Source organism: Rhineura floridana, chromosome 10, assembly GCF_030035675.1.
Source record: "Rhineura floridana isolate rRhiFlo1 chromosome 10, rRhiFlo1.hap2, whole genome shotgun sequence".
In the NCBI taxonomy this organism is placed as follows: Eukaryota; Metazoa; Chordata; class Lepidosauria; order Squamata; family Rhineuridae; genus Rhineura; species Rhineura floridana.
The window spans coordinates 35723857-35751182 of record NC_084489.1 but is presented as its reverse complement, the minus strand read 5'-3'; the positions used below and the strand labels follow the sequence as shown (position 1 = coordinate 35751182).

The window sequence follows — 27326 nt, the reverse complement described above, 5'->3', positions numbered from 1 at the left end:
TGTCAAACTTGTATTAGCACCTTGCCCAGAAACTTTGCAGTCCTGGCTCAAGCAAGACAGACACTGAATGTCAAATAGACAGTGGTGCATCTGTAAATGTAATGGGTTACAGATATTATCTCAGTATTATGCAAGATGGAGTCTCAGCAAAGAACGCACGATTAAACACAGGGCAGGACCTGAGAAGAAGCAGAGAGGTGAGTGAGCTGCCTCTACAAGGCCCAGGAAGCCTAGTGAGACCTTAGCCCAGGCAATAAGGAGCTGGAATATTGTGTGTGAGTGCATGTCTGGGGCACATTTCTTCCCTAGTTTGTTAAAAAAAAAAGTTGAAAAAGATATCCTTTCCATTCTTTCAAGCTAGTTCCATTTCAAAATGGTTTTGAAGAATACAATGTGGCTACAGCCTTAGTTGCAACAGTTTAGACCTCCACCCAACTCATTATAAATAATTCATCTTATTTAACTTTTCTCATGAGAAAAACCACAAGGTGGAATTCTCCCTTCCCCCTGCACAACTTTTAAAGATACAGAAGACCTCTTGGAGGCCCGGCCTGGCAACCAAGAGGTCTTCTGTATCTTTAAAAGTTGTGCAGGGGAAAGGAGAATCCCACCTTGTGGTTTTCTCATTATAGTGTTGCAAAAACACCTGCACTTAGCTGACTTTCTCTTCTAAAGATACAGGATCAGTTTCAGGCCATGAACCTGGCAACCCTAACAAGGAAGCCTTTCCACACATGTATGCTGTAGGACTCACCTTTGGGGCATCTACAGCTGTGTGAAAATTCATTCTCAACTTTGATGATAAGCTGACACCATACAGGTGTTCAACACTGCATCAGAGAAAAGCAAACTTAGTAATCTTGGCTTTTGAATGTAACCTATTTGAAGGAATTTCAAGTGAACAGTTCCTCTGCAAGTTTGCAGAGAAATCACAGCGTGTTAGACTTTATTATCAGTTCAGATCATTATGGCAGGATGACTTGCACAGTATACATTTACTTCCTAGTCACTGTTATTTAGTTTACACAACTATTTTGCATGTGGAAAATATATTTAAATTGATTCGCTTTTTGGAAGCTTCACAAGTCATAGTTCCTAATTACAATGCATAAATTGGGGTTTATTTTGTCATTACCTATGAAAACCTCCCCCCCCTGAAACCTCTTTTATAGTGACCAATGCCCAACCCTTTTGCCACAATTTTTGTCTCTGACCCCAATGAAAATTGTCTCACTAGTGCCTCTGATTCTGGAAGCAGTATGTTTCCATAAAGTAGCCATTCATAGCCTTATCCTATGTGAAACTGTTGAACACCCTTTTAAAGTCATCTAAGTAGGGTGCCACCACCACAGCTTGTGGTAGAAAATTCCATAGTTTAATTATATACCATGCTATGTCTCCAGTGTGTATGTGGATGGGGCCTAAGATGGGCAAATGGCTGCATTTGATTTTCCATAGGGAAAACACACACACAAGCCCGCAAGATGCATGAATTCTGGGGCCAATAAATAAACAAGCAAGTGGGCCTAATGTATCAGAATAAAGACCTCCAGCTTAATTTGTCATCTAAAATACTATTCTGCAAAGTTTTACATTCAAATGTAACAGTGAAGCAAGAATTGGAAAAATAGAAAGATGTCTTATCCAATGGTTAAATTCACTAACAGGCAAAAAATCATTCGGTTTAAGAATGATTAGCCAACAGATATTTCTATCAAACTTTAAAAAGCAGGGAAATTGGGCAGCTCTACTGAGTGCACCAGGGAAGCAGGAAACCTGACCTCCTCTCTGAGATATTGTACTGCCCTACAAATTTGTCAAAATGCAAACACAATTTGGGTTGGTCTTTCACAATCCAATCCACTTGCTGTGTAGCTTGGAAGAATTTGGTAACATGTGCCTCTTTCCCCTTCCCCCTTCTCCCCCTCCCCCTTCCTCCTCCCCATGGTCAGTTTTACTTATCTTAAGCATGATTGCATGGAAGTAAATACCATTGAACTCTATAAGCATGCAAAAGAGATCAAACCTGCCGTCCCCTTTCCTTTGCCCCCCCTCCAATCCCCTCCTTCCCCCTCCCCCTTCCCCATGGTAAGTTTTACCTATCCTAACCATGATTGCATAGGAGTAAATCCCATTGAACTCAATTAGCATGCAAATGATCAGACCTGCCTTTCCCCCTCCTTCACCTCCCCTCTTCCTTCATCCTCCCCTCCCCTCTTCATTCTTCCTCCTCCCCTGCCCACTCCAGCCCACCCTCCCCCCCTGCCCACTCCAGCCCTCCCTCCCCCCCTGCCCACTCCAGCCCTCCCTCCGTCCCTCCCAGTCAGTTTTACCTCTTTTAAGCATGATTGCACGGGAGTAAATCCCACTGAACTCAATAAACATGCAAATGATCAAACCTGTCCTTCTCCTCCCCTACCTGCTCCCCTCTGCCCTTCCTCCCCTCCCTCCTCCTCCCCTCCCCCTCTGCTGTGGTCAGTTTCAGCTATCCTAAGCATGATTGCAGGGGAGTAAATCCCACTGAACTCAATATGCATGCAAATGATTGATCCATTCTCAGCAAACTTGCACAGGATCCCATTTTTTACCTCCCAGATTAAAAAGCAGAGAAATTCACTAATAGGCAGAAACATTTGCAGTTTAAGAATGTACCTATAACCCACACATACTTCTATCAAACTTTAAAAAGCAGGAAAATAGTGCAGCTCTAGTGAATGCACCAGGGAAGCAGGAGACCTGACCTCTCTGAGATATTGTATTGCCCTACAAATTTGTCAAAATGCAAACACAATTTGGGTTGGTCTTTTACAATCCAATCCACTTGCTGTGTAGCTTGGAAGAATTTGGTAACATGCGCCTCTGACCTGCCATCTCCAAATATGGAGAATTACATTTTTGTATGTTTGTTGGTGTTCTTCTTACTTTGCTTCTTTTCTGTGTTACTACTGTTTCTACAGAGAATCTAACCTAGAAGATTATGTAGCCTTTTGTGTTTCATACAGGAGGTTATGCTCTATTTCTATTTTGGGTGCATTAACAGTTGAATCTGAAACTGCAGTTGATGTAAAATCAGACTGATTACAATATGCTACTTAAGCAATGACTCTAGCTGTTGGAAAAAACAAACTTGGCCTGCCCAAGATGCATGTTTTCAGCCTGCCATGCTTAAACTACTCCACTTAAGGAAAGGTGGGCATGGTCAATTAAAAACATAGAACACACCTAGAATTTTGCTAGAATATATTTCACCTCCCACTGTTTTATCTTGTGCAAACTGAGACACTCCTCATGTCCATTGGAAACTATTCTGCAGAACAGTCAGTGCTATTATTCCATAATTATTTTTGGAGCTTTTTTTTTAGTGTTGCAAGTGTTGCTGTAGTTCACATATTCACAGAACAGAAGCAAAAGAGAATGATTTACTATAGGAAACTTCACTAAAATTGCAAAGTAAATCGAACATATTTAAAGGGACTATCTGAACAATATCAACTGTTTTAATATAGCTGCTTCCTTCCTGCTAAAATAAGATCAGTACAGCACATCTTGTTTCTGTTATTTGGGCTGATTGCAGGTGTTACCACCACTCACCATATGCTCAGAGGCACATGTTACCAAATTCTTCCATGCTACACAGCAAGTGGATTAGACTGTGAAAGACCAACCCAAATAGTGTTTGCACTTTGACAAATTTGTAGGGGAGTACAATATCTCAGAGAGGAGGTCAGGTCTCCTGCTCCCCTGGTGCATTCACTAGAGCTGCCCAATGTCCCTGCTTTTTAAACTTTCATAGAAATATCTGTTGGCTATAGGTATATTCTTAAACCACAAAGTTTTTTGCCTGTTAGTGAATTTCCCTGCTTTTTAGTCCGGAGGTAAGAAATGGGATCCTGTGCAAGTTTGCTGAGAATGGATTGATCATTTGCATGCTTATTGAGTTAAGTGGGATTTACTCCCATGCAATCATGCTTAGGATATGTAAAACTGACCAAGGGGAGGGAAGCCTGGAGTGGACGGGGGAGGAGGAAGAAGGGAGAGGAGAGGGGAAGGAGGAGAAAGGTAGGTCTGATCATTGCGTGCTTATTGAGTTTAATGGGATTTACTCTGATGCATTCATGGCTAGGATAGGTAAAACTGACCATGGGGAGGAGGAGAAGGAGGGGAAAGGAAGAAGGGGGAGAGGGGAGCAGAAGGTGTGAAGAGTGGGAAGGAGGGGATTGGAAGGGGAAGGGGTGAAGGAAGGGGGAGGGGAGGGACAAAAGGGAGGAGTAGGGGAGGGCAGCTTTGATCATTTGCATACTTATTGAATTCAATGGGATTTACTCCCGTGCAATCATGCTTGAAAATGAAATGGACTGCCTTCAAGTCAATTCCGACTTATGGCAACCCTATGAATAGCGTTTTCACGGTAAGTGGTATTCAGAGGTGGTTTACCATTGCCTTCCACTGAGGCTGAAAGCTAGTGACTGGCCCAAGGTCACCCAGTGAGTTTTATGGCTGTGTGGGGATTTGAACCCAGGTTGTAGTCTTAGGATAGGTAAAACTGGAGGGGAGGGGGGGAGGAGGAGGAGGGGATTGGAAGGGGATGGGGAGGGGAAGGGAGGTGTGAAGGAGAGGGAAGGGTCAAGAGGGAGGGGATAGGAGTGAGGAGGGGGTAGGTTTGATCATTTGCATGCTTATTGAGTTCAGTGGGATTTACTTCCATGCAATCATGCTTAAGATAGTTAAAACTGACCATGGGGAGGAGGAGAAGGAGGGGGAAGGAGGCAATTGGAAAGGGACGGGGACAGGGATGGGGAGGGAGTGGAAAAGGAAGGGGGAGGGAGGAGAAAGGAGGGTGGGTATGATCATTTGCTTACTTTTTGAGTTTTCAGAGATGGTTTACCATTGCCTTCCCCTGAGGCTGAGAGGCAGTGACTGGTCCAAGGTCACCCAGGGAGATTCATGGCTGTGTGGGGATTTGAACCCTCGTCTCCCAGGTCATAGTCTTAGGACATGTAAAACTGACCATGGGGAAGAAGGATGGGGAGGGAAGAGGGGAGGGGAAGGGAGGGGATTGGGAGGGTATGGGGAGGGGAAGGGAGGTGTGAAGGAAGGAAGGGGGAAAAGGGGGGAGGAGAGGATGGCAGGTTTGATCATTTGCATGCTTTTTGAGTTCAGTGGGATTTACACCTGTGCAATCATGCTTAGGATAGGTGAAACTGACCTGGGGGAGGGGTGGGGGGAGGAGGAGGGCAGGGAAGGGAGGGGAGGAGATTGGGTGGGTGGGCACTGGTCAGAGAGGAAGCCCCTTTCCAAAAGCAAAACATTGTGAATAGTATCATTGTTTTTCAGGGTTCCCCCCACCATTTTATTCTACAGCAGACACATGTAGCCTCCCAGCCAAATTTAAACCAAAGCTGTCCCTGGCCACATCCACACCAGACTGTTATTTCACTATAGTCAGTCATGGCTTCTCCCAAAGAATCCTGGGAAGTGTAATTAGTGAAGGGTGCTGAAAGTTGCGTGGAGATGCCCTGTTGTGTATCACCATGAAAATTTAAAGGGTTGTTAAGCAAGCTGAGTTCAGGACCATACGTTTGGTAAGGTTTTATTTCATCTGCTCCTGTTTTTATGTGCTGTTGATGATTGTGGTTTAATTCCTATTTTTCTGCAGCCTGACCAGGGATCTCTTTCGCAATGAAGGGAGCGTTTAAAATGCTTTAAAAAATGTAAGAAGAGCCTGCTGGATCAGGCCAGTGGCCCATCTAGTCCAGCATCCTATTCTCACAGTGGCCAACCAGATGCATATGAGAAGCCTGCAAGCAGGACCTGAGTGCAGCAACTGGTATTCAAGAACATACTGCTTCCATCTCTGGAGGCAGAACACAGCCATCATGGCTAGTAGCCATTCAGAGCCTTATCCTCCATGAATTTTTCTAATCATCTTTTAAAGCCATTCAAGTTGGGGGCCATCACTACCTCTCATATGCGCTGTGTGAAAAAATAAAGAAAAAAACATATGAAGCAGGCTTATACAGAGTCAGATTATTGGTCTATCCATCTTAAGGCTCACTGCTCCGTTAACCTGTCTCTCGTGGTCTTGAGTACATATCTTGCCAGCCAAGAACTTTTTAAACAGATATACCCTTCTGTACTGGGTATATGGCTTTGCCAATAAGCCACGGCCCTCTCCTTTGTTTTATTTGATTTAAGAACCACGACAGAAAGATAAAGGCTAGGCCACTATGTACAACTAAGAAAAGATTTATCCCCAGCACCATAGTCCACAATTCTATTCCCTACAACAGCTAAAATAAGTTGTATCGCAGAGACCATAATCTAGGGTGCCTGCATATGCCATTTGTGCATTCAAGTGAGTTTCAGAAAGTCTCCCCTCAGATGTTGTTCCCATAGAACTCTTTAAAATACCTCTATTTTTTTTTATTTTACAAAAGTTAATTAATTAATCAATCAGGGGATTTGGTACAAGGTCTGGTAATGAGAGAAATTTGGTTTAAAAGTGCATTCAATAGTGTCAAGCAAAAACAAAGCACTCTTTTACTAGATCCCTAAACTGCTTTTTGGATCCAGGTGATTTAAAGAATTTGGATCGGATAGTTTAAAGAAAATTTGGAAGAAAAAATGCAGAGACACACAGATAGCATACACAAATCCCTGGACTGTACTTTGATTCTGTAGCTGAAAAGCACAGAAGTCTCTAAATTCCTACATTACTCATGTCAAAATGTGTGAATGCAAATTACTGTAGTAACAGTGGAATATGTGGATTTCCGGGAAGGGTTGCTTTGCCTGTGCTGCCTCTGAGCGAGCTCTCGTCTCAGAAGAAGCTTTTTCAGCTTTAAAATTAGTCAGAACACTCTTTTTGACTGATATAGATTTTCTCCCGGGCAGGGAGAAACGTAGAGATCAACCCCAAAGCCTGTTTTTGTGGGGAGGACTGGATTTCATTTATTTATGAGAGAAAGTTCAAACTGCAATGCCGGACGGACTTTCATCAAGCTCTAGCTGATTACAGCGACACGTTTATCTTTTCTTTAAAGAAAAAACGGACTCTAACAGGCAGATAAGCATCCTTCTTTCTATCTTCTTTTTCCACTTGGCTTAAATTGGTGCAGCAAAAAAGAGATTTGTCAATGAATCAGCTGTGAAGAACTTCTGGGTGAGTTTTGGATTTTCTCTTTCACTAACGAAATTAAGGAGGAAAGAAATCGAAAAAGCTTATCTTTGTTTTTATCGCAAAAAGCTGTCCTGGAGGTGCATTCTAAAGATATCAACGGAAGAGGGATTTCTATTTCAAGGAGGGGGGGGGATTTTTTTTTTTTGGTCTATTTCATTTTGACGAATCTGCTTGTTCACGACGCCACTAATTGTTTTGATGTTGGGAACTAAGTTTGTTTTGTATTCCTGAACACATAGAGATAAGGCAGACTGTATTGTCTACACTGATACAAGCAAGCCTGAAATATTAACCCAATTGTGGCTGAAATATTTTTTGTCTCTGTGGTTTTAAGAATGACAACCAGGAAAGTGAATGAGACCATGGAAGAAATTATGTTTCAGAAAATAATGGGTGAGATTGAGATAACGAAACAAACCCTGAGACAGGGTAGACAGGAGATGAAAATTGAACTTAACAAAATGATGCAGGAGCTTAAAGAAATAGTGGATTCTGTGAGAGAGGAGTTTGATGGGATAGGGAAGCTACAAGACCTGGAGATTGGAACAAATGTGAAATTTGAAAAAGATTTGGATTTTATGGATGTTAGAAATAAAGTTGACTGTTTGGAATTCAACGTTGTCTCTGAAGAAATTAATGAAGATTTTGGTGGTAAAGTTATCAATGTCTTGGATAATTTTCTGGACTGGAATGATGTGATGGAGTTTGACATAGAAAAAATCTATGGAGTTGGCTACAGAGACAGTAGAGAAACTCTTAAGAGATGAGCCAGTGCATTTTGTAAAAAAGAAGAACAGAGATATGACTTTGCATCAATACTTCAGCAACATATTCAGAATTCTAGACTGGAATGATGTGATGGGGCTTGACATGGAAAAAATTTATGGAATTAACTACAAATATGTGACAGAGCAGAGATGCACCCAGAGCAAAGGTGTGACTTTACAACAATATTTCAACAACATATTCAGAATTGATGGCAAAGACATATTTGTGAGGGGGAAATTCCCATCAGACTCTTGTTATATGACTATGGCTACGACAGCAAGATCATCATGGGATACTGATAATGGACGAATGGATACTGAAACCACTGGATTTAACAGGACTATTGAAGATGGAAGATGGAATTAATATTGATAATGGAAGAATGGTTATGGAAATTATTGGACTTAACAGATTTGACGAGATGGATTAATTGATATGTTTACTTGGACTATGGCTATGACAACAAGATTATTATGGGATATTGATAACGGAAGAATGGCTACTGAAATTACTGGACTTAACAGGATTATTGAAGATGGAATTAATATAGATAATGGAAGAATGGCTATTGAAATTATTGGGCCTAACAGATTTGAATTAGATGGATTAAGCGATATGTTTATTCGGAGAAAAATTGAAAGATATATCTTTCAAGGAATTGAAACCTCTCTGACTTTTTGTGGAAAGAATAAAATAATGTTTATGAGATTTGATGATTAATTAAGATAACTACTGGAGGAAAGTGATTTTATAATACAATTTTAGAGATAGGATTGTTATATATTCTAGACCTATAACTGATCTGCAACAAATCGGAAGTCGACATTTTATTTTATTGTTTAATTGTTTTTGTTTTGTTTTGTTTTTTGTCTTTGAAAATTTGAATAAAAATTAATGATAAAAAAGTAACAGTGGAATATGTTTATTTTACACACATAAGGATGGATGTTGAGATGTTGGTTTGGCAAAGCCATCCAACTGCTGAGCTAGGATTTATATAGATCAAGAGGATTGTTTTATCATTCTGTATTTGTAGGAAACAGAATCAGGCTTCTTTCAGCCAGTAACTTTACAATTCAACATACACATATTTAAAAAAACCACCCAATATTATTTTAACATCAGCAATTATGTTTTAAATTCTGTTATATATAAACATATATAAATATGTTTCCATTTATAACTAAAAAGTTAAGAATACACTTGTGGGTGGGATATAACATTCTGCTAGTCATATGTAAGGGACAACAAATATATGGATAAGTAAAGACCATTCAAAATAATAAAAAAGCAGTACAAGACAAAGCAAAAAAGGAGGCAAATAAATAGTGTCATTAGAAAAAAATCAAAACTCTGGAACAGAGGCCATAATGAAGTCTGCATTTACAAAGTCTGGTTAAGCCCAAAATGGACTTCTGGAAAAGGAAAAGGGGTGTGTAGGGAAACAGGGTTGCCTTGTAAAAGATAAGGCAGATAATACTCTGTGCTCACATGGGAGGAAGAAAGATTAATGCCAAAAGTGGAATAAGTTTTCCAGGTTAGGAAAAGGAAGTGCTGAAGAAAACTACAGTTGCAAAAGTATAATAAAGAAATCAGAAGTAGTGTGGAGAAAAATGTTTGAGTACTGGAAAATACCTACTTTTCTTACATACACACAAGTCACAGAACAGCTCCCTAAATTTGTTACTTGTGAGCATTACAATCAAACAAGAGCAGGTAAGAAGAGCTTCCAAATTAGAATTATACCTAAGGCAAAAGCGATAATATCTGAAACAGGCAGTACAAACAATAAAAAACAACAGTTTTTGAAAGATGGATAGAAACCCACCATTAAAAAAAACCACCAATGGAATATATATCATAACTGAAATATATTGTTACAATCTAGATGTTCTTTCACTTTTTTGGGGGGGGGGATAAATGAACTTATCATTTATTTTGGTTGCATTTTAAAGAGCAATAGAATTCTTAAGGCCAGTTCTGGCTAGAAATCTTATACTGGTAATATGTGGTCCTAGAGTAATCTTTGCTATCCTGTTCTCACAGAAATGGAGGAAGGATCACAGAAGTCAGATATATAGCAGCATGTTTACTATACATAATATGTTTATCTTGTATGCACATGAAAGGAAAACTGTGCACAGTCTTAATACACTACAATGCATAGTGTTTTTTGCCCACAGTAATGTGAAGAAGCCCTTGAGATAGATTTATTTACTTATAGTATGCTAGGCTGCTTTTTTAGGGCAATATCCTCACAAAGTGGCATACATAACAATAAATGATGACATAAAACACTTCTGACAATTGCATATATAACTGTAATTGTACTTTAAAATAAACTTCCCCAAAATAACGTGCTGGGAAGAATGAAAAGTTGTAAAGGATATTATATGACAATGTACTGATTAAGTTGCTGTGCCTATCTTTCACGCAAACCTACTTGAAAGAGGATCATGAGAAGTTACTATAAGCAAGAAACATAGTAAACAGAAAGTTACCTGAAAATCCTGCCAGATGGGTCTAATTAGCAATTTTAACATAATTAATAAATCTTAGCTATGTGGAAGAAAATAGTGTTGAGGGTTTGGGGTCGAGATAGATGATTTCTATGAGTCCCCTTCCAGCCTCTGATTTGGAACCCCGCACCTGGAGCTCCGCTGGTCAGATGAGTCTCTTTTGTTAATCTAACAGAGTGGCCAGGTGAGCTAATGGGTCTGCCAAGTTCCCATTAACTGGTAAATGGGCCATGGAGATCCTATTGTTATTAAAAACTTCAGCAGCGCGCCCCTCTTCCTGGGGCCTAAGAGAAGCTTGTGTTTTGAGTTGGGTCTGAGGAAAGGCTGGGAACTGGAGACAGGCAGAGAGGCTGGCTCCCTGCACCACAGCTTTAGGATGCCTCCTGTAAGCCTGATGGAAAAGCAAGATCTATTGAGCTGCTGATGCTTTGAACCCCTCCATCTTAAACTCAGGTTGGAATGTGTGTAAATAAAAACCATATTTCATAAAGACACCATAGTCTTTGCTAATCTTCTTTCCTAGGAAACCAAACCCTGAGTAATCGCAGGGACCCCTGGAGATCTCTCACTGCTCAAAGATTGGGGTGGGACCCAACATTATATTGCAGAGATGAGCCTGGATCTCCTCCCTCTAGTTTGAATGAGAAATCACATGAAATTGAATCCGCTAAGGGAGACATGACCAAAAAAAAAAAGGGGGGGGGAGGTTAGATTTGTATTCTAAAATAATTGGCAGGCTCTATGGAGTTTTTCTTTTTATGTAATACTATATACTATTTTATACTAAACAATTAGCATCTCACAAGAGATACTAATGTAGAAATACATTAATTGAAAACAGATTATAGATTATTACAACACATCAGGTTTTGTTCAAAAATGAATGAAAAGGGTTTTGTTTTTGCTGCTCTAATAATAGTAGTAGTCATTTTGTTCTCAAATTACAAGTTATTAAGCAATCTGCCCAAACCAAACCAAAGAAAAAGGGGCTTTAGAAGTATTGACTATATCTTATGAAAAAAGAAAAGTATTACTAGCAGACATCACAATTATTCATAAGCTCTCCAAATGTGAACCCTTGTACTATGTCTAAAATTTGTATTGTGAAATTGACCTACACTGCTGTTGATACATCCCAAAATGCTTTGAACTTTGTTTCCTCTCTCTGGGAGCTGCAAAATCCACTGGGAATTTCAACTTTCTATCAGCAAGTAGTAAATTGAAGTGAAGCACAAGTTTGGAGAACATCAGCTCTGCAAGGAGGAAATAGAAGCAGCAAACAAATCCAGCAGGCAGTGGACCAATTTTAATTTGCTTAAGTTAAAAGGAAGGGTATAAAAATGGAGTTCCCCAAGCATCAATATGAGGACTAGTAATTTTTAACTTGTTCACAAATGATCTGGATTTGGGGTTGAACAGTGAGGCAGCCATGTTTGACACCAAATTGTTCAGGGTGCTAACAGCAAGGAACTGTGAGGAGCTCGAAAAGATCTCTCCATGCTGGATGAATGGGCATATGTGGTTCAATGCAAGTAAATGTACATTCATGCCCATTGGGGCAGAAAATCCTAACTTTACATATACACTAGTGAGATCTGAACTGGCAATGAGTGATCACAAAATGGGATTGTAGTGGATAGCTCAATGAAAACATCAACCCAGTGAGGCAGTGGTGAAAAAGGAACATTCCATATTAAGGACCATTAGGAAAGGGATTGAAAATAAAATTGCCAATATTCTAATGCCTTTATACAAATCTATGATGCAACCACACTTGGATTACTGCATACAGAAGTCTATTCACCACTCCTTAAAAAAGACTATAGAGTTGAAAAAGGTGCTGAAAAGAACAACAAAATCATCAGAGGTTTGCGCCAACTGCAGTATGAGGAAAGGTTATAATGTTTGGGGCTGTTAGAAAAAAGTATCGGACATAAGGTGAATACAATTACATATGGTATGGATAAAGTAGATAGGGATATTTTTTCTCCTTATCTCATAATACTAAAACCTGGGGTCATGCTATTAGGCTGAAGGGTGGGAGATTCAGCACAGACTAAAGGGAGTACTTCACACAAAGAACAGCTAAAGCATGACAGTTGTTTCTCCAAGATGTGATATCCACTGACTTAGATAATTTTAAATGAGAATTAGACAAATTCACAGATAGTAAGGCTATCAATGGTGTTAGGAATACAGACTGAATCAGACCATTGATCAGTATACACTGACTAGGGTTTCAGAGAGGGAACATTACCTACATAGAGATGCTGGTGACTGAACCTGGGACCTTCGGTATGCAAAGCAGATGCTCTGCACTGAGCTATGGCCACAGTCATGATCAGAAACCCCATGCTTCTGAATACCAGTTGCTGGGAATCATGAACTGGAGAGTTCCATTACACTCATGTCCTACTCATGGGCTTCCCATAGGCATCTATTTGGCCACTGTGGGGAAAAGAATACTAGACTATATAGGCCTCTGATCTGAGCCAGAAGGGCTCTTCTTACATTTTTATTTATGTTTCTTTTTTTCTAAGATAATTCTTCCTTCAGTATGCCATGAAAGCCTGCATAGTCCAGGAGATTAAAGGCTTAAAACCAGTAGGCTAAATATACTAACATAGGCATGGACTCAGCCTGTAACCCTGACAAACCAACATCTCTACATCCCTAACACCTTGTTTATACCATTACTATCATGTTACCCTACCTGTAGCACTTCTGCAAGAACAAACAAGATTAAAAGAGTTTTGATTATTAATAATGCTATTATCAATGACAATAAATGTCAAACTCATGATTTTATTCCTTTGAAATCTCACTTTAAGGCAGCAGAGAACTCGCTGCCAATATGGCATTGTGCTAACATATCCACAGTAGCCTTGTGGAAGCACTTGCATTCTCACCTTGAAGTTGCCCTCCATTTTCTCCAGTAGAGCTTAAACTGAGATGTTCTGCAACCTGCCCTTCATCTTCCAGATCTTCATTGGGGCCTACATACTGGTCAACATTTTCATCCCTTGCTGCTGGGGCTTTGAATCCATTAGTGCAATCTGCTTTTTCATGATCCAATGAAACATAACCTTCAGCAAAATCTGATGGATTTTTGTCACCTTTTAGTTCTCTGGAGCTGTTGCTGGTGGATATTTCAGCACTGCAGCTCTTGGAGTTCATTTCGGAAGCATATTGAGGTATTATTCCAACAAACCTCAAGCCCCGACTTGCTGCATCTTGAATCTATAAAATCAAGAGAGATTACATTTTAATTTACAAGTTGTCCTTCAGGAATAGAAGTGTTTCAAATATACACACATCAAGCAAACCAGAGTTATTTTATGGTTTGGGTGCCCAGCTCCCCCACAGTGCATGGGAAGTCTAATTGGATTTATACACTACATTCCATGGAAGTCTGACATGAACTCCTTAAAAAAAAGTTTTTTAAGATGAAATGTGAACACACAAGACTACGATATGTATCATTTATATATATATATTGGATGCTGTCACTGAAAATGCAACATTTCAGCTTTATGGATTTCCTGCATTTGTTCTTCTAATTAATAATGCTCATGTAGAGCAGAGAAATGACATAGATGCAAATTGTCACTTCTCTTAAGAGTTTCAGGCTGTCCCCCATATTCTTTTTTGCACCTGTCTTTTTATTATTTATTTCTATCACAATTTAGCATTCAGAAAAAACATTTAAACTGGAAAATAACTGCAATGTATTTTTATAGATTTCCCCCCATTTTTTCCAGAATGATGCAACAAAAAGTAGGTTTCTAAAAAATCTTGGTATGCCTTTGGGGACTACTTTCTAGAAGATTCTCCTAAAAAAAATAGACATAGATATAGGGAAGAGCTGGTGGAGAATATAAAAGCAGAAGGCGCTAAGGAAAAAAGTTATTAGGAAATAATGAATCTAGGATTCTGAAAAGGGCGGGAGAAAGAACTACAATGTGCAGACATCAGAATTTAGAAATGCAGATAATTCGTGATTCTGGAAAATTATTAATTCCCTGGAAATATAAGCTGCATGAAAGAGGAAGGAGTAATGATAGTGAAAGCAGAACTGAAAACTGAAAACGTGCAGAAAAAGAACATAAAGAATAGCAGGAAATAGATGTGGTTGTACAGAATTATTTTCATGAGCTGGAGGGAGCTTATCAGAAGTGGAAGAGCAAGGATTACTAAAGATGAGAATAGGGTTCTAGCACAAGTTCTGCAGAAACAATAGCCATTTTACAAGATGTCAAAAGTGAAAGAAATAAAATGAATGTATTTTTAAAATCTGCAAAGTGAAGACTTGCGATACAATGGCTAGTATCCAAAGAAGAATGGACAAAATCCTGCTCATGCCTGGTCATCCTCCAGAACTATGTGTGATGCAGCACCAAAGGGGCGTCTGGAGATGGTGAAATTGGCAGAAGTGAGACACTCCCCCCTTCGGAGAATGGAACTGTCCCTCCACTTGCTCAAGTTGCTCTTTGGATACAAGCCTGTGGTAGATTTCCTTGCTTTTTGGCACCTAAATCTTCCAAATTGTGAAAAATAAGAACTAGAGGAATGAACAATGGAGCAAGAAAAACATGAAATACAGAACTAAAGTAAAAGAAGTTTGTGCGCAGTTAGTTACAATGATAGAGATGTGTATGTGTGATATATCCTCTGTTATCCAGAGCTGACCTCCTGCCCCAACCACCATTTACTTCATTGAGAGTTCATCACTAGGGCAGAGAACAATAAGATCTCTGCCCTGAATTTTGATAATATAATGAAAAGATAACGTTGGTTTGCTGCTTCTCTCCAAGACAGGTAAATTCACTGTGTAGAAAAAGGTGACACAGTGGGGCCACTATGTTCACTCAGAGTTCAGACACAACCCCATTATAAAAATAAATGCTATTAGAATGTGATAAGTCTTGTCTCTTTATACCCAACCATTTTAAGTACACAGCACCAAAATCTCCCATTATTAGAGACCACAATAATGACAAGGCAAGCTTTTTCAAATGCAAACAAAGTGGATACTCTGCATGAGCTGTACTATGACAGAGACTGCAAAGAAGCAGTCATTTTATTCAACCTTTAAAAACAAACCAGAGGAAGCTCATTCTATCTTCCCCCAAATGTTATGAATCATCCAACTTCCTGTTGGTCATGCTACTGTGCTGAATACATACAAGACACCTGGATGATAGAACAAACAACTTCCTCTTACACTATTGTTACAGTTTATGCCCTGATTTGTGTGATGGCAGGAACTGAAGCCTGCTTCCCCAGGAAAGCAAGAGAAAGCCAGAAGGTCAATTAGAGGATTTTGGAATAAGGTATGTAATTTGCTGATACAATGCCAAGGTGATGCGAACATCATGGTAGAAGATCTTTATCAAAATTAATAGCCTAGTAGAGGTAGAGTTTCAGCTATCTAGAGCAGCCTTTCCCAACCAGTGTGCCTCCAGATGTTGTTGGACCACAACTTCCATCTTCCTGACCATTGGCAATGCTGGCTGAGGCTGATGGGAGTTGTGGTCCAACAACATCTGGAGGCACACTGGTTGGCAAAGGCTGATCTAGAGTAAAAGGAGAAACAGTTTGATGGGCCCCTATATCATTAAAATTGACAACCTGTTTTTTAGCATCAGAGATGGGCCACAGGCATTGGGGTCCCAGATGAGCCAGTGGCTGGGAACCAGGAAATCATGCTCAAAGAACAAGCTGACCAAGTCCATGCATTCTTGTGTGAGATGGATTTTCTGGATCCATTTCAATCCAGGTTTAGGTCTGGCTTTGGCACTGAGACCACTTTGGTCACCCTGTATGATGAACAGAAAGATGGGGAAATATGTCCCTGCTGATACTCCTTGACATCTCATGGCTTTCAATGCTATTGACCATGGTATCTTTCCAGAGTAGCTAGCCAGGTTGGGAGTTGGAGGCACTGCTCCTGTCTAGATAGCTTGACTACAGACGGTGGTATTTATGAGATGTTACTCAGCCCTGTAGAGTCTCCAGTGTGGGATTCCACATGCTGTTTAACACCTGCATGAAATCACTGACTGAAGTCATCCAGAGTTCTAGAATGCATTGCCATCACTGCATGATAGATGACATGCAATTCCTTTATAGCTCAAAACAGGGAAGGCTGCCCACAGGGGCAGGTACAGAGAACACACATATACCAGGCCCCAAGCCAGCAGGGCCCTCAGACTCTTAGCTTTCTTTAAAAAAAAGTAAGTCAAATAGACATCTACAAAGAAAGTTAGAAAGCAAAATGTTGAGGCAGCTGTCTAAGCTTTCAGCAGGCAGCCACATTTTCTAACGACAATGAATCACTGTTGCTAAGCAATCAGAGGAAAGAATACTGACCACCTCTGTCTGGAACTCAGGAAGGGAGCCTCCCAGAGCAGCAGAAAAAGAAAAAGCTCCTTGTTGATGCTGCTGCTAGCCTGATGCTGGATACTAGAGGATACTGGGGTGTGTTTGTTCAAGCACTTTACTCTGTGTTGACATTATTTCATTCAGTCTCCAAGTGTGGTGCCTTTACAATTGGCTTGCTTTGTTATATTTTACTGGGGGAGTAATTCCCTTGAAATAAATGAGGCTTCCTTCCTGCTGAGAAATAAATTGTGAGATTGCAAAAAACCCTCACCCAATTTTCCATGTTATACAACCACAAATTGTCTACTTATCATCACAGGACTCTTATTTATTAATATTCAGTAACCATAAAATAAAAACATAAAATACAAAATGAATCTGCAAATACAACCATAAAATAATCAAACACCATACAGGTGCATCAAGTTAAAATCCATACAGACTATACTTCTTTTGTTTATCAAGGCTGGCAAAATATTGTGTGTGAGATAAATTGCACATGCTTAGAGTATTTGTTGCTTGTTGTTGTATATTTGTACCTTGCTTTTCTTCCCAGGAGCTCAGGACTGTGTACACCATCCACCCCCACTTTTTATCTCCACAACAGCCTTGTGAGGTAGGCTAGGCTGAGAGTTGTAGCTTGGACACTAAAGTTGTTAAACTGCACAGAGAATTTTTTGCTTGTTATTACTTATCAGGATTGGCAAACATTTTATTGTTGTTTCATTTTACTGTAAAAATCAGGACTATGAAATGTTGCAATTAAAACAAGGGGGCTGATTTTCTGGCTTTGTACATGTTTATTTTTCCTTACATGAATGACATTATTATACAGCCACAAAATTGGCTGTATACTATAGCCAGCATGGATTTTTTGCATTCCGCAATGTTAAATCGAAAATATCCCCCCATGCCATTCTGATGCTTCCCATAAGCTCATTTCAAAACAAAAGCATACAAAACCTATAGTCCTGAACTCAGAAATGCTTGCTTAACAACCCTCTAAATATTCATGGCGATACACAAAACAGTCAGAGACAATCAAGAATTCAAAGTGTAGAAAGAGAGAAAAAAACCAGGTCCCTTGGACTTTTTTCTGTCAGAGTTCTCATAATCTGTTGAAATGAATTAAAAATCAGCCATTTTCACACAGTACCTGTAAACCTATTACTGACATTGTCTCATACTCTGACCTTCATCTTCTGCAGTTTAAAAGTTAAAAAATGCCTGACTAATTTTTAATTAATTTAAGAAATTTTGCATTGAACTCAATGATAATGTCTGGCATGTTCAGTAAGAACTGACTGTCAGTGTTCTAAAAGCCAGACTCACAGCTGCTGGGCTTGCCTAATCAGGGGGCCACACCCACACCAGACTTTGATTTCACTTGATACAGTCATGGTTTCACCCAAAGAATCCTGGGAAGACTCCTATTCCCCTGACAGAGCACCAGTGGCCAGAGTGGTTTAACAGTCAGCCACCCTGATATAAGCTCTGTGATGGGAACAGGGCATCTCATAGAATCATAGAATGGTAGAGTTGAAAGGGACCTATAAGGCCATTAAGTTCAATCCTCTGCTCAATGCAAGAATCCAAATCAAAGCATTCCTGACAGATGGCTGGCCAGCTGCTTCTTAAATGCATCCAGTGTCAGAGAGCCCACTACCTCTCTAGGTAATTGGTTCCATTGTCGTATGGCTCTAACAAGAAGTTTTTCCTGATGTCCAGTTGAAATCTGGCTTCCAGCAACTTGAGCCCATTTTTCCGTGTCCTGCACTCTGGGACGATTGAGAAGAAATCTCAGCCCTTCCTGTGTGTGACAACCTTTCATGTACTTGAAGAGTGCTATCATATCTCCCCTCAGTCTTCTCTTCTTCAGGCTAAACATGCCCAGTTCTTTCAGTCTCTCCTCATAGGACTTTGTTTCCAGTCCCCTGATCATCCTTGTTGCCCTCCTCTGAACCAGTTTGTCTACATCCTCCTTAAAGTGTGGTCTCCAGAACTGGACACAGTACTCGATGCGGCCTAACCAGTGCGAATAGAGGGGAAATAATACTTCATGCAATTTGGAAACTATACTTCTGTTAATGCAGCCTAAGACAGCATTTGCCTTTTTTGCAGCCACATCGCACTGTTGGCTCATATTCAGCTTGTGATCAACAACAATTTCAAGATCCTTCTCTCATATCGTATTGCTGAGCCAAGTGTCCCCCATGTTATAACTGTGCATTTGGTTTCTTTTTCCTAAGTGTAGAACTTTGTATTTATCCCTGTGGAATCTGAACTCGTTCAAAGTGATTAGGTATTCCTTGACTGTTTGTCTATCAGTCTCAAGCGCCAATCCTGCCCCTTCTACTTCATGTTTCCCGGGAGGGTCATAGACCCTTTTTTGGGAGAAGACTGAGCCAAAGTAGGAATTGACAATTTCTGCCTTTTCTTTGGCATTGAGTAGCTGTGCCACCATTTCTTTTCTCTGTCTTTTACTATGGACGTACCTGAAGAAAGCTTTTTTGTTGCTTTTAGCATCCCTCGCTAACCTCAGCTCATTCTCAGCTTTAGCCTTCCTGACACCATCCCTGCAATTCCGTGATACCTGCCTGTACTCTTCCTTTGTGGCCTGGCCTTCTTTCCACTTCCTATATGTGTCCTTTTTTGTTTTCAGGTCATCTCTAAGCTTTTTGTGAAGCCACATTGGCTTCTTCAGCTGTTTCCCCCCTTTTCCTTGTTGGAATTGCTTGCCATTGCACTTTTAGAGTTTCCTTTTTTAAAAAACTCCCACTCATCTTGGACTCCTTTTCTCATTAGGGTCACTTGCCATGGAACCATACTTACAATTGTTCTGAGTTTATTGAAATTACCTTTCCTGAAGTCCAGGGTGTGCATATGGCTACTCTCAGCTTTTGCTTCTGTTAAAATGAAGAATTCAAGTATGGTGTGGTCACTTTCCCCCAGAGTTCCCATAACTGCCACTTCATCCAACAAATCATCTCTGTTGATTAGAATCAAGTCCAGGATAGCTGATCCTCTGTTTGCTTCCTCCACTTTCTGTAGGAGAAAGTTATCTCCAACACAAGTCAGAAATTTCTTGGATGGGCCGTGTTTAGCAGAATTTGTCTCCCAACAGATATCGGGATAATTGAAGTCCCCTATTACTACTACATCATGCTTCCTTCAAACATTGGCAATTTGCTTTTCAAAAGTTTCATTCTTGTCTTCTCCTTGATTGGGTGGTTTGTAGGAGACTCCAAGCACCACATTCCTTTTATTGCTTGCTCCATTAATTTCAATCAAGACACTCTCTATGGAGCTACCAAGCTCATCTTCCTATCCTTCTGTTTTTTTCAACAAGTTATATCCTTCAATTGCTGTATTCCAGTCATGGGAGTCATCCCACCAAGTTTCAGTTATACCTATCAAGTCGTAATTACACTCCTGTATTAAGAGTTCAAGTTCGTCCTGCTTGTTTCCCATTCTCTGCGCGTTAGTATACAGACATCAAAGACCATGTGATTTGTGGCTTGGCTTCCTTACTACATTTTTTTGAGGACCGTTACTGGGCCCTATTACAGCTGATCTCTCTGTTCCCGTTACTGTTCACAAGCCTTCATCAGTCGTTACCACCCAGTTTACGTCTCTCTCCCCCTTAGGATTCAGTTTAAAGCCCTCCTGGTGAACTTCTCCATGCTGTGGCCAAACACATTCTTCCCAGTCCTTGTGAGATGCAACCCATCACTTGCCAGCAGTCCATCTTCCAGGAAGCATAGCCTGTGGTCCCAGAATCCAAATCTCTCACATTGGCACCACCTTCATAGCCATTCATTCACACAGAGTATTTTTCTTTCCCTTTCTACTCCTCTTGTAAGTACTGGAAGGATGGATGAAAAAACTATCTGGGCCCCAAAGTCCTTGAGTTTCCTTCCCAGAGCTTCAAAGACTGCTGTGATTTCTTCATAGCTCCATTTGGCAGTATCATTTGCTCCCACATGGATGAAAAGAAAGGGATACCTGCCGGTGGGCTTGATCAGTGATGGCAACCCTTCCGTTACATCTCTAATCAGTCTTCCTGGTAGACAGCATACCTGGCGAGTCCAGGGATCTTCTCGGCATACTTGAGTTTCGATCCAATGCAGTAGGGAGTCTCCCACTACTAATCTCTTCTTGTTGTGGGGTGTGGTTTCATTACCCCTGCTTAATTGAGCTTCAGCCTCTTGCTTGTTGAAGCACAGGGTCTCCTGTAATCTCCTAGCAACTCTCAGCACCTTTCATTAACTACACTTTCCAGGATTCTTTGGGAGAAGCCATGACTATCTAAAGGGAAGTAAAAGTCTGGTGTGGATGTGGCCAGGGACAGCTTTGGTTTAAATTTGGCTGGGAGGCTACATGTACCTGCTGTAGAATAAAAAGGTGGAGGAAACCCTGAAAAAGAATGATACTGTTCACAATGTTTTCCTTTTGGAAAGGAAAGAGGCTTCCCCTCTGCACAGTGACCACCCATCCAATCTCCTCCCACCCCCCTTCCTCCCTGCCCCTCCCCTTCCTGCCCCTTCCCCAGGTCAGTTTCACCTATCCTAAGCGTAATTGTACACTGAACTCAAAAAGCAAGCAAATGATCAAACCTGCCCTCTCCTCCTCCTCCTTCCTATCCCTTCCTCTTGCCTCTTCCCTCCCCATTCCTTCCCCCCTCCCTTCTCCTCCCCCATCCCCTTCCAATCCCCTCCTTCCCCCCTCCTCCTCCTTCCTCTCCCCTTCGCCTGCAATCAGCCCAAATAACAGAAACAAGACATGTGCTGTGCTGATCTTGTTTTAGCAGGGAGGAAGCAACAATATTAAAACAGTTGCTATAGTTCAGATAGTCACTTTAAATATGGCTGATTTACTTTGCAATTTCAGTGACGTTTCCTATAGGAAATCATTTTCTTTTGTTTCTGTGAATATGTGAAGTACAGCAACACTTTGCAAAATTTATACTAAAAAAACTCCAAACATAATTGTGGAATAATGGCACTGACTTCTGCAGAATAGTCTCCAGTGGACCTCAGGAGTGTCTCAATTTGCGCAAGATAAAAGAGTAGGAGGTGAAATATATTCTAGCAAAATTCTAGGTGTGCTCTATGTTTTGACCATGTCCACCTTTCCTTAAGTATAGCAGGCAAAAAACATGCATCATGGGCAGGCCAACTTTGTTTTTTTCCAACAGCTACAGTCATTGCTGAAGTAGCAACATATTGTAATCAGTCTGATTTTACATCAAACTGCAGTTTCAAATTCAACTGTTAATGCATCCAAAATAGAAATAGAACATAACCTCCAATTTGAAACACAAGGCTGTCTTCACCATCATATGACATAGACCAATAAAAAGGCTTTGAAATTAATAAAAATAAATTTGACACAGATTTCTGGGATGAATAATGAAGCAAAGTAAGAAGAACCCCAACAAACATACAAAAATATAATTCTCCATCTTTGGAGATGGCAGGTGTTACCACCACTCAGAGGCACATTTACCAAATTCTTCCAAGCTACATAAGCAAATGGATTGGACTGTGAAAGACCAACCCAAATTGTGTTTGCATTTTGACAAATTTGTAGGGCAGTACAATATCTCAGAGAGGAGGTCAGGTCTCCTGCTCCCCTGATGCATTCAGTATAGCTGCCCAATTTCCCTGCTTTTAAAAGTTTAATAGAAATATCTGTTGGCTATAGGTACGTTCTTAAACCGAAAGGTTTTTTGCCTATCAGTAAATATATTTATATCTTGCTTTTCTTTCAGGAATTCAAAGTTGTGTACTCTACCCTCCCCTTCCCCTTTTTATCTTTGCAACAGCCCTTTGATATAGACCAGGCTAAGTTCATATATGCACATTAGGGATGTGCTAGAATTCCGCCCAATTTGGATTTGGTACTGCATTTTCCATTAGCAATTTTCCATGGCTATTTTTGAAAATTGCCATTGTTGTTTTTGTTATGTGCTTTCAAGTCAACTACGACTTATAGTGACCCTATGAATCAATGACCTCCAAGAGCATCTGTCATGAACCACCCTGTTCAGATCTTGTAAGTTCAGGTCTGTGGCTTCCTTTATGGAATCAATCCATCTCTTGTTTCACCTTCCTCTTATTCTACTCCTTTCTGTTTTTCCCAGCATTATTGTCTTTTCTAGTGAATCATGTCTTCTCATGTTGCGTCCAAAGTATGATAACCTCAGTTTCATCATTTTAGCTTCTAGTGATAGTTCTGGTTTAATTTGTGCTAACACCCAATTATTTGTCTTTTTCGCATACCATGGTATGCGCAAAGTTCTCCTTCTTCACCACATTTCAAATGAGTTGATTTTTCTCTTATCCGCTTTTTTCACTGCCCAACTTTCACATCCATACATAGAAATCGGGAATACCATGGACTGAATGATCCTGACTTTGGTGTTCAGTGATACATCTTTGCATTTGAGGACCTTTTCTAGTTCTCTCATAGCTGCCCTCCCCCATCCTAGCCTTCTTCTGATTTCTTGACTATTGTCTCCATTTTGGTTAATGACTGTGCCGAGGTATTGATAGTCCTTGACAAGTTCAATGTCCTCATTGTCAACTTTAAAGTTACTTAAATCTTCTGTTGTCATTACTTTAGTCTTCTTGAGTTTCACCTGTAGTCCTGCTTTTGTGCTTTCCTCTTTAACTTTTATCAGCATTCGTTTTGAACCATTACTAGTTTCTGCTAGTAGTATGGTATTGTCTGCATATCTTAAATTACTGATATTTCTCCCTCCAGTTTTCATACCTCCTTCATCTTGGTCCAATCCCACTTTCTGTATGATATATTCTGCATATAGGTTAAACAAATAGGGTGATAAAATACACCCCTGTCTCACACCCTTTCCGATTGGGAACCAATCGGTTTCTCCATATTCTGTCCTTACAGTAGCATCTTGTCCAGAGTATAGGTTGCACATCAGGACAATCAGATGCTTTGCCCCCCCCATTTCTTTGAAAGCATTCCATAGTTTTTCATGATCTACACCAGCCTTTCCCAACCAGTGTGCCTCCAGATGTTGTTGGACCACAACTCCCATCAGCCTCAGCCAGCATTGCCAATGGCTGAGGCTGATGGGAGTTGTGGTCCAACAACATCTGGAGGCACACCGGTTGGGGAAGGCTGATCTACACAATCAAAGGCGCTGCTGTAGTCTATAAAGCACAGGGTGATTTTCTTCTGAAATTCCTTGCTCCGTTCCATTATCCAACATATGTTTGCGATATGATCTCTGGTGCCTCTTCCCTTTCTAAATCCAGCTTGGACATCTGGCATTTCTCGCTCCATATATGGTAAGAGCCTTTGTTGTAGAATCTTGAGCATTATTTTACTTGTAACGGATATTAAGGCAATAGTTTGATAATTACTGCATTCCCTGGGATCCCCTTCCAATATTAAGAATGATATTCCAATAGTATTATTATTCCAATATTATTATTGAATGATATTTCAATATTAAGAATGATAAATTTATCAATATTTCCTTTAATTTGTCATTACTTTGAAAAGAAATAATTATATTTCCTTTCAAAACATCAATATTAATATCAGTATTTTTTTGAGGAAAAAAACAGATCGAATCAATACCGGCCTGTTAAGTCGATGTAATATTTTCAAACCGGCACCAGCCAACAGATCCCATCCCTAACGCACACAAGCAGCAGTTCTTGCCAATGGACTATGGTGGGTACACATGCCATGTACTGGGCCAAGAAAATCTTATTGGCATCCCTGCAAACAGGTGTGGTGGTGAATGTGCTGAACCAGTGTCTAGCCTCAGTGATTAATTGGATGAGAGCCAATAAACTGAAGCTCAATCCAGACAAGATTGTGATACTGTTAGTGTGTGGCTCTCCTGACTGAGATGCATTTTGTTCTGGACTGAGTCACAGTTCCCTCGAACAAGTAGGTGCGCAGCTTGCGGGTACTCTTGGATCCATCATTGTCATTGGGAATACAGGTAGCCTCAGTGGCACAATGTGCCTTCCACCAACTTCAGCTAATGGCCCAGATGCAACCTTATCAAGATTGGGATAGCTTTAGTTCAGTTGTCTATGCTCTAGTAACCTCTATGCTGGATCACTGTGAAGTGCTGTACCTGGGACTGTCTTTAAAGACAGTTCAAAAACTTAAGTGCAGAACACAGCTGCCAGAATGTTAACAAAAGCAGGAAGCTGTGAACATATATCACCAGTTCTGGCCTGACTGCACTGGCTGCCAATTAGTTTCCAGGCTCGGGCAAGACTCAACTTACACAGGAAGCCTTTTTATAGTCCCTCCTGCCCAGAAAGGACCAATGGCCAGCTTAGATGGGTGGGGCCATGAGAAACTATGATGCAGTTAGTGTAATATAAGATTAAGTAACCTGATGGGTAGATTGTTTAGACAGACACCCTGTCTAGTATTGGTATCTTTCAGGATCAGCTTCCCAGATTAGTACCTTTTGTTTTCATGATAAATAGCAACTTGGACTATGGAAACAAGATAGTAGTTCAGATGCAACATCATGACAATAAGCAATTTTTAGACATTTAGTCCAGCATACACACACCTTGACTACCTTTGGTCGCATTTGCCCCATTCACTCAAACAGCAGCAGTTGGTGAAGCATTTTACTGCTAAAGATATACTACTGCTGTTTGAGATGATGATGATTAGTGCAAATTCATCTTTGTTATCCCAGGATTAATAAGGTGGTGATTCAGGCAGCAAATCCTGATAGGTAGCACTTTTAGACAGTCTGACAGTCAAAAAACACTACCTGCCCTAGTTTGCTACCCTTGGACCATAGAAGCAGAAAGTGGTTCAGGTAAAAGAGCATAATAAGTAGCAATTTCTGAAATTAATACCAGCCCCCTCCCACCACTGGTATTATACAAATAATTTGCAACACATTCATTATTTGTCTGCAATTAAATCTTGCTCATATTTTGAGCACTAATCAAAATCACATTTGCATAGGAGCATGCCAGTCCTCCTATGCAAACAGAATTTCATTCAGGGTAGCAAAGTGTAGGAATTAAGAGCATGAGCTGGAAGTTCCCCACTCAAATCTAAGCTAGGACATAGGCTCACCTTAAGCAAGCCACCATGTTTCAAAATCAACCACCATTCCCACCTAAAACATGCAACTACTTATCCAGATTGTTGTCAAGCACTTTGATATTTACTATTACTACACTATTATTATTTTCATTATCATCATCTATGATGACTGCAATGACAATGTAGCTGAAACAGCAACAGGGAAGGTATTTGCACCACATGTAATGACCGCCTAGCCTTAGAGAGCACTTGTCAAACCTCTCTAGGCAACATACATACTGAGTGTAGTGTAATATAGTAGCATCCATAGGCTCTGAATGATGTTCCCGACCCTCAGGGAATCCTTTACCCATCAATTTGCCTGTTGAGGAATCCTTGCATGTTGCAGAGGGTTCTGAGTCCTATCACCTTAAGCAAACAGTGTGCACCCAGAATGCTCTCAACACTACCCTGCAGCTGTAAGATCAGACACTCAGACAGGTACTTTGACTGCGAGCATGAGACTGAAATGTGTATTAGAACTGTACTTCTGGATAAATTGTATCTCCTGTGGCTTGAAACAGTACATTTTAAAAAAATCACACTACATGTGTTTTGGCTTACCAAAGCCAGAATGTCTGTATTATAACCAACAACTGTTTTATGTGTCGTCACTGTTAAGAACATAATTATTATTGTCTGTATTTTCTGCATTCCATTTCCCTCACTGTTTGCACTTGCACACAGAGCCATGTGTATATACTAGGGATGGATGAGAATTTTGCTAAGATTGAACTTGGCACTGGACTTCTCGATAGTCTGCAGGTTCACTATCTTTATGGACCAGTCCTGAATGTTGCGAGTTTCCCTGGTGTTTCCCGACACCCGATTTTAAAAAAACACACATTGAACTTTGATTTGCTTATGTGAAACTTACAAGCATGTGTATTTGCTATGTAGCCCGTCTTCACATTGCTCAGCCTGCCCTTTGCTTTGCAGCCCATGTCTTTGCATTGCTCAGCTTGCTTTGATTTGCAGCCTGTGTGTTTGTTTTGCTAACCTTAAACTGATAAGCCTGTGCCTTGTCCACTGCTATCAATCTCATCAAGAAATCCTTCAAAGTTTCCTAGGAATACAAATTTTACTGTAATAATGTATTAAAGATCATAGCATAGATAAAAAGTTATTTATCTTCAGTAAGTATTAATGCATGGGGTAAAAATCTTATTTTTAACAAGGAGAAAGCACTTATAACAAAAGTTTGGTATTCAGTCCCTTATAATAGGGAACTAGCTCATACCACATGGTTCAGATTAAGCTGTATGTTTTAAAGAAGCTTTGTATAAATAAACTAGCAGTAAAGCCACAGAGATATCAAATAACTTCACAATTCATATTATGAGTGGGTTTAGTGAAATTAA

The 27326-nt window shown here is 40.3% G+C and overlaps 1 protein-coding gene across 4 annotated transcripts in view; it reads right to left on the bottom strand.

Annotated features, from left to right (window-relative positions):
- The window catches only part of RFTN1 (raftlin, lipid raft linker 1), a 172486-nt gene that overhangs the window by 56683 nt on the left and 88477 nt on the right, over window positions 1–27326 (bottom strand). For 3 of the 4 annotated variants that reach the window (XM_061586949.1, XM_061586951.1, XM_061586952.1), the window contains exon 5: window positions 13377–13707. In XM_061586949.1, the coding sequence (XP_061442933.1) occupies window positions 13377–13707 (331 nt within the window). The remainder of the gene's footprint in view (window positions 1–13376; window positions 13708–27326) is intronic. The other variant, XM_061586953.1, reaches the window with a different exon arrangement.